The 8371-nt window shown below is 42.2% G+C and overlaps 1 protein-coding gene across 1 annotated transcript; it reads left to right on the top strand.

Annotated features, from left to right (window-relative positions):
- The first annotated feature begins 532 nt into the window (after positions 1 to 532).
- Positions 533 to 7622, top strand: LOC109740475 (1-acyl-sn-glycerol-3-phosphate acyltransferase PLS1). Its single transcript, XM_020299534.1, has 11 exons — positions 533 to 813; positions 1194 to 1316; positions 2391 to 2430; positions 2547 to 2620; positions 2705 to 2764; positions 3624 to 3701; positions 3779 to 3937; positions 5817 to 5942; positions 6144 to 6236; positions 6346 to 6429; positions 7172 to 7622. Exons 1-11 carry the CDS (start codon positions 733 to 735, stop codon positions 7376 to 7378), a joined length of 1125 nt encoding a protein of 374 aa, XP_020155123.1. The 5' UTR covers positions 533 to 732; the 3' UTR covers positions 7379 to 7622.
- The last annotated feature ends 749 nt before the right edge of the window (positions 7623 to 8371 follow it).

The raw sequence follows: 8371 nt of genomic DNA, 5'->3' as shown, positions 1-8371 counted from the left end.
CTGATCTTGATCGTACACGTTTGCGTGCATGATTAGTGTACGATTGAATCGTGGGCGTCACACTCATGTTGGCAACCAATAGATGTATCTTCTTTTATTCGTTTGCAAAACTATGTGAGACATTTTTATTTTTATTCGGCTTGTAAAACTATGCTATTTTATTTGGTTCAAACTATATTATTTGACTATGTTTAAATGCAAATTCATCAATGCAAAATAGGGCGGCCACGCCGGCACATATGAGTGGGCGCGTTGCCGACCCATATCTAAAACAGGGCGGACGCCGGACGAACGACAGACCCAAACGAAGAAAAAACGGACGAAATCGCCATTCATTTGGGTCGTCCAATTAAAGTTGCTCTAAACGAGAACTATGTCCGTTTACGTGGGCCGGTTGGAGTTGCCCTGACATTTTACTTTTTGAGATAAAATACTTTGCAATTCAACAGGCTCGTGGAAGGAAACGACGAGACCCTGGGGCCTGTGACTTGTGAATGGTGTCGGGGAGATGAGCCCGTGAGTACTGTGGGCCTAGGTGGGACCATGTGAAGTGTCGCCGTTGCTTGAAATCTGTTGCATTTCATCTAGACCCTTAAGGAAAATGAAAATCCGTGTTGGTGTCCATCGCCCGGCCGCAAGCAGCGGAAAACGAACCCATCTTTCCTACTTAACCCCCGCGCTTTTCCAGTAATCCAGAGACACCGCGGCAAGAGAGGAGACGCGGCGGCGGCCATGGCGATTCCCCTCGTGCTCGTCCTGCTCCCGCTCGGCCTCCTCTTCCTCCTCTCCGGCCTCGTCGTCAACACTGTCCAGGTAACCTCGGGCGACCCGGGTCTGGCAATCGTTTCCTGTAATTCTCTGTGGCCCCCTTTCTAGGGATTGTGCGGTGATCTGGAGAGGTTCGCGAGCAGAGATTCAATTGTCTCTCGTAAATGTTTTCCTTTTAGTAGGTTCGAGTTGGTGATTTCATCAGGCGTGCCCACGTTGCTTCTTCGCTTGCTCGGATCAAATATGTTTTGTTGGTGTTACGCAGTCCGATCTGATGCCATCATTTTGAGTTCAGCTGCTTAGTTTGGGAGATTGTTCAATTTGCGGTCTCAAAATTGGCAAATTTTGCACTTTGATCTGTTAATTGGCACTGGAATTTCCGTAAGCCGTTCCTGGTCTCTTACTATATTTGCATAACGTTGCAGGCCGTATTGTTCTTGACGATAAGGCCATTCTCGAAGCGATTGTACCGGCAGATCAACGTATTCCTGGCCGAGTTGTTGTGGCTTCAGCTGATCTGGCTTGTGGACTGGTGGGCAGGTATTAAGGTATGTATAATATTGAAGCAAAAAGTCAACCATCTTTTCTTCTTTATACGCCACTTACACGTCAAATCTGAAGTTAAATCAAAGTGTATATTCATACGATCCTTCATTTTGGGCTACAAGGCCTCTCTTGTTTATCTTTTAAGTTGGTACATGGATAGCGACCTTAGGGTGAATTTGCTGCTTAATTACTTGCATAAATTTAGATTGCATGCCTTTGGATGATCCACAATTTAATCTGGCATGATGATGGGCATTGCCTTTTTGATAAAAGGCAATGCTGAGGGTTGGTTGGATTGATCACAATCAAGACCATCAGTTAGCATATACCAGATGATTAAAGTCAACATGCTTTTTCAAAGTGGTTAAAGTCTGAATAGACAAGCCATCTTGTTGAGTCAACTGAAATTTGCGATGTCATTTGAGGATGCTTTGTGTCATGTTTTCAGTTATACTGTTGATTTTTTGTTTGCAAATCAACCTGAATAGCAGCACTAATATATATTTCAAAAGAAAAGAGTGATAAGGGTGCAGTATATAAGCAGGTTAGGGATGTTGTAGTGCCTTTTTTTAATACTCTGAGTGAACGTTTCAACGTTTTCGTTTGACAAGAACTTGTATTGCAGTAATCCGTACAAATTTGACCCAATGGTGGCATGTAATTGAACTGGTGCTGCTCCCTCTGTATCTAAATATAAGACGTTTTTGCGGTTTAAATTGAACTGCAAAAACGCCTTATATGTTGACACAGTGGAAGTACAAGATAATTATTTAAACTATGATGTTTTCCTCACTGTTGCATTAAACAGGAAGCAACTTATCTGTATGATCTTAACTTCAACAATCACTGATCAAAACACACTCACCCAATGCCACTGTTTTTTTTATTCAAGTGTGTGCCTCCTTGATAATTCAATCACAGTACGAAAAGCTCTTGTACTTAAATTTCGGTGGAAAGTTGAGTAAACAGAATTTTCAAGTGCTTGTTTGCAGATCATAAGTTGTTTGGACCTTTTTGAAATAGTAATTGATTTCACAACTATAGTTCCCTGATATTAGTCCGTGCAAATTTTGCAGGTACAGGTGTATGCGGATCCAGAAACTTGGAAACTAATGGGTAAGGAGTTAATGCCAATATTACCATTTGGGAACTGATATCATTTCATTATTCACTTAGACCATATTTAGAAAAGGATGTGTTTTGAATACGACCTTATCTGAAGAATTCTTTAGGCAAAGAGCACGCCCTTCTCATATCCAATCATCGAAGTGACATTGATTGGCTGGTTGGATGGATTTTAGCACAGGTTCTTATCACTTGCTAAGCATTATGTTTTTAATTATTAATCTGTTAAGTACATTATGATGAGTCGCCCGTGTTTGATGGTCAGCGTTCAGGATGTCTTGGAAGCGCAATAGCTATAATGAAGAAATCCTCAAAGTTCCTTCCAGTAAGTTAGCACGTACATTTCTATCATCACATTTGGTTCTACATTACTCATAGTTCAGTGATCTTGATAAGACTAAGGCAAGGGAAATTAATCAAATAAGATTACTCAAATGGAGAATTGTGCTAAAGTTATATGGTACACTACTATTATATTTAGTATTTCCTTTTGGCCATCATTTTAATGGCCTTGTGGTGAAGAAGAATGATGCCCTTTAAAAGGTCATCCCTACTGCTAGGTTCCACAAAGTGGAATTTAAGACCTTAAGAAGAGACCATCCCCACTGCTAAAATACAAACGAAAAATAGTATCTAAGAAGAGCAACCCACATTGTTTGGATATAAGATATGGTGTTTCTTAGTAAACTTTGGAGCGTCAGCAAACAGGCACAAGTCGATGCAGTGATAACTGGCAACCAAGGGTTGTCTGACAGACTGAGAGTTAATTTGTACAACATATATGTTGCCTTGGTGACACTACTTCTGTCTAATAGTAATAACAGTAGTACTAAACTGTTTATAAGCTATTAAGCTTAACTGATTCTTGTAGAATATAGTCTAGGTTCAACTTGTGGAATCAGAACTACCACATTTGAAGAAAAAAAAAAGCAGAGCTAAAATAATTGAATGGATGCTATTTTTTGCTGGAACTAAGAATACTCACGTAATCGTAGCACTGGAGAACTAAAGCCGGATATCATGGCACAGATATAATACCTCTATGCATCAGACAAGCATGATCTCTATGGTCCGTGTAGTTTTTTTTATGGAACTTCAACAGGCATTATCTAGAATGGGTTGCACATGCATTTAGCTGAAGAAAGTAGTTATTGATTGTGTCTTATCTTGATCAACGATTGCAGGTTATTGGTTGGTCCATGTGGTTTGCAGAATACCTCTTTTTGGAGAGAAGCTGGGCAAAGGATGAAAAAACACTTAAAGTATTTTCCACCTTACCTAATACTACAATGCCTTGCGGTTCATAGTAAATTAATGATATTTACACTCTTAAATGCAGTCGGGTCTTCAAAGGTTGAAAGACTTCCCCAGATCATTTTGGCTTGCCCTTTTTGTTGAGGGTACAAGATTTACTCCAGCAAAACTTTTAGCAGCTCAAGAATATGCAGTCTCACAGGGTTTGACAGCGCCTAGGAATGTGCTGATTCCACGAACAAAGGTATTTAATTTTTTTTCTTCCAATCTGAAATATCGGACTCTGTGCAGTACTAACTTTGCACATCAGATGTCAAATCTGTCCTTAGTTTTCTCTGTTTACTTGGTCTCATTTTGTACAACTTTTTTAATGCTTCGTTGTGACACGTATACAATTCTTAGATTTATCTTCTCTTTTAACAGAGTTGATTGCGCAAAACCACAGGTTTTTGGCTGTGTTAACACAAATGGGCAGGTTGTGGATATTTTATAAAAACAACCACGACTTCTGAGGTAGCCTGTAGTGCTACACCCAAACCTTTCACGGTGAAAATGACAGATAGAGCCTAGACACTCACGTCGAATTACTCATGCCTCATGCTTAAGTGGACATGGGCTGATGGGCTCCACAAGTCAGGTCCTCCTATTCTTTCTGTCTCTCATGCCAATGCCACTGTCTCGATCTCATTCTCATTCTCATCTCTCCTGATGTGACTGGAAGCAGCCATGCAGTGACCTTGATTCGGCAATTCTCTGGTCACAATTGGGAGCTGGGACCAGCAGCCATGGCCTTTGTCGGCTGCGCTTGGCTACCCACATCGGAAAGGAGGAATGGAGTATGGAATTAGGGGGGGTTGGTGCATGCAAAGTCCTGGTTTGCCAGAAACTCATGTGTTTTACTTGGAAGCGGAGGAGCGGGATTGTGTCGGGTGAGGGCTGGACAGTGGCAGATGGCAACATAGGTGGACTGTGGTGGCTCAGCTCCCTGCACGAGAGTATGCACGCATGGTCAAGAGGATGTGCATGGTCCTTAGGGAGATGCAGGAAGCAGGAACGAGTCTGAGGACATGCTAGAGATCGTGAATCATGGCGGCAGTGGTCAGAGACAAAGAAGATGACCTTGATGCAGCAATTCTCTGGTCCAAATTTAAATTAGGGGGTGTTTGGTTCAGAAGTCCTAGGACTTTTTCTAGTCCCAGGGACTAATCAAAAAAGACTCTCTAGTAGAGTCTTTTTCTAGTCCCTGTAGAAAAAGTCCCTCCCGTTTGGTTCCTAGGGACTTTTTCTAGTCTCTGGGACTAAAAAGTCCCTGAACCAAACACCCCCTTAGTAAGGGGATTAGACAGAGGATAGTTGTGAACGAACGGGAAGGTTGACTAGAGGCTACTGTGCTGGTTTGTCGCCAAATTTAGGATGTCCTTCTCCAGCTCCGACCACTGCCGCCGCCTCTCGATCTCCACCTCAAGTGAGCCTCTGGAAAATTCTTCTCCAAAATGCTCTCTTCTCCATTGATGTTTCCCTCTATTAATTTGACGCTGCTGCAACCACACGGGATAGCAACCAACGCGATCCGGGCTCACCACTGGTGACCACCAGAGCATAGCGGGTCGCCTTGCTGACAAGCTCCCAGTGGTTGCCCTCATCTGTTCCTCTGGTTGTCTCTCGTGCCGCAGCCCTGCCTTGCTGGCACATTGGCCTGCTCGCATGGCAACTAATTAACATGGCTGTGCTGACAGGTGGACTCAGCTGGTCAGTTTTATTGTCAAAACGACTCAATATTTGTCACCGCATCCACAAAACAACCTGTCGTTTTGCGCAATTGCCTCCTTGTAGTATGGTGCAAAAAATCTCGCCTTCCCTTCCAGTGGTCAAACCTCTAAAGACAACAACCTACACGGACACTGACTTGTGGTTATTTGTTACCGCCAAACCACCTGTTGTCTTGCACAATTAACTTCTTGTAGTATGGTAACAATAAACCGACATGAACACTTAGTCAGAACTAATATTTGGTTGTTTGATGCTGTGCATTTGTACATTTTTTCCAAAATTTATCTCCATGTACTTAGTTTATCCCAGAAGTGTCGTTATTCTAACAACTCTTTTTCATTTGAACATCTTAGGGATTTGTATCAGCTGTAAGTATTATGCGTGACTTTGTCCCAGCTATCTACGATACAACAGTGATTATTCCGGAAGATTCGCCTAAACCAACAATGCTGCGTATTCTTCAGGGACAATCATCAGTTGTAAGTATTCTAACTTCTGCAGTCTAGAAATTTACTAGCTGTGAACTCTAGCCATTAAATTTCTTGAAAATATTTATGATTAAAAAAATATATTCATAGAAACCTGAGTTGTTTTTCAGAACCCATCGGATTCTAGCTCGAAGATTTTGATTTGGTACCTTTGGTATTTCAATCATATTTACAGCTCCACTGTTATTATAGGTTCATGTCCGCATAAAACGCCATTCAATGAGTGATATGCCTAACTCGGATGAGGATGTTTCAAAATGGTGCAAAGATATATTTGTAGCAAAGGTATGGAACTAATAATATTAATTATAGGAAACTATGATCATATAATGTGTTATTGTTGGAACAAACCAAGAATTGGCTGATGTGCTACTAATTTTTTTCCCTGTGACAGGACGCGTTATTGGACAAACATATAGCAACTGGTACTTTTGATGAGGAAATTATACCAATTGGCCGTCCAGTGAAATCTTTGATGGTAAAACATAACTAAGGCACCACTTTATGCAATATCATTAACTTTTGACATAAAAAATCTGCGTCAATTATTACTCCCTCTGTTTCAATGTGAAAAACCCTCAGCCCACCAAGCGTGCATGCAAAGAAAACATTAAATCTGAAGAAGTGCTAACTAAACACGATCATGCATACCCCAGTTAAATTCCATGCTGCAGCCAAGCCTCTTCTAAATCATTAAAGTAGGTTTAAGTTGTAAACATTGTATTAACATACCGATTCTTGCTGGACAATTATTTTGAAACGGAGAGTCCAAGGGCAAGGGCAGGGACAGTTAGAATGGAATGGACGGAGTGGATGTTAAGAAACAAGAATAGTATGCAGTCACATGTGCCCTTAAGGTCCTTTAGCACCTTGTAAGATAATGTGACACTTATTATCAAACTATTGACATGTACAGAATTAGAATAGTGCCTTTGAATAGAAAAAGAAGCGGGAAAATGCTCAATTCGATCATGTGACACGCCACGACAACATTATTCGTTTTTCCCACACAACTACAACATGACAGAATATTTTTCTCTTATTCTTAGCATGCCATAGGTACGTGGGTACATCTGCATATGTGTGCAGCTCTTCTACTATTCTGCTATGAGAACTTCTAAGATTATGCTCATGCTCTTTCAGAATAAAATGGGAACTCAAATTACCATATACAAATAGCTTATTTCTTGGTCTCACTTGAGTTCTTGCTGTTGGTTCAGGTGGTCCTGTCTTGGTCATGTCTCCTCCTATATGGTGCTCATAGATTCTTACAGTGGACCCAGCTCTTGTCGACGTGGAAAGGAGTGATCCTCTTTGCTTCTGGATTGGCAATGGTGACCGCCGTTATGCATGTATTCATCATGTTCTCGCAGGCCGAGCGCTCAAGCTCTGCGAAAGCAGCAAGGGACCGAGTGAAGAAGGATTGATAGCTCGTGTGAAATTCAGTCTATAGGGGAACTGCCAATTTATTATGTTCAGAATATATGTAGACACAGGCTCCATGGGTCAAATCTAGTATGTCCTTGTTGTCCTCGGTAAGAGCTTCAGGAATTTTGTGTGGCGAGAACTGTGAGCTTTCTTCCTTCTTTCTCTACTTTGTAATGACTTGTAAAGATTTGCTTTGCCATACCAGGAATCGCTGCTCGAATTTATCGAAGCTTTTTTTTATCAGACTGTTCAGGCAATCCTTGGTACAGATTGCTATTGCCAACCTGGTTATTCTGTGCTTTGGTGTCGCTATGACATCGTGTTTGCGCTGGCTCAAGGAGGGAAATGCGAACGCCAAAACTTTTTCACCTTGTGGCCAATGGACGAGCGTGCTAAGGACATCCCATCTCTTTGTTCTGGTTCCGACCTGATCTTGGACCAAAAGGTTATAGATGAGGTGTTCTTCCAGTTCCAGGCATATGACTTGAGATATGTATGCTGTGCATTGAAGCGGCACTCTACAATGTATTAGGGCAGTCCCAATGCTACACCGTGTGCTATATATCTTGGACGCCAATATTGGCTGACGTCAGCTCCTAGGCCATCTCAGTGAAGGATCGCGGCTGCTGCGTATGTACGCTCGTCTTCTGCTGCTCGGTGCTTGGTCATAGGTGGAGCGTACATAAGCGGCCAATTGATGGAGCGAAAGAGACAGACGAAAAAAAACAGCCACAGCAGAAGCTGGATGCTATTCACCTTCCTCGCTCACGTTTCCATCCCCGTCACTGCCCAGCGCTGGTGCTAGCAGGAGGAGGATGGCGGTGGCGCTAGTAACAGATGGGCAGGTCTTTGTAACATGGACGACGGGTATAGAGTGTGTGGTCTCACGGCGCTTGCGAAGCGATGTACTAGAGTATGATCATACTTTGTGGAATTGCAAGTCGATGGAGGGAGGCGCTCGCGAAGTGATGTACACTAGAGTATGATCATAC

Source organism: Aegilops tauschii, chromosome 5 (genome assembly GCF_002575655.3).
Source record: "Aegilops tauschii subsp. strangulata cultivar AL8/78 chromosome 5, Aet v6.0, whole genome shotgun sequence".
In the NCBI taxonomy this organism is placed as follows: Eukaryota; Viridiplantae; Streptophyta; class Magnoliopsida; order Poales; family Poaceae; genus Aegilops; species Aegilops tauschii.
Note: the sequence above shows the minus strand (reverse complement) of the source record. Positions and strands in the feature narration are given on the sequence as shown.

What these genes read in the sequence shown, in the direction of transcription:
- LOC109740475 (XM_020299534.1), top strand. Translation starts at nt 733, where the DNA reads ATGGCGATTCCCCTCGTGCTCGTCCTGCTCCCGCTCGGCCTCCTCTTC. An exon ending in AGAAACTTGGAAACTAATGG is followed by an intron (nt 2,431 to 2,546) that starts GTAAGGAGTTAA and finishes AGAATTCTTTAG; the next exon opens with GCAAAGAGCACGCCCTTCTC. An exon ending in TTGGATGGATTTTAGCACAG is followed by an intron (nt 2,621 to 2,704) that starts GTTCTTATCACT and finishes TTTGATGGTCAG; the next exon opens with CGTTCAGGATGTCTTGGAAG.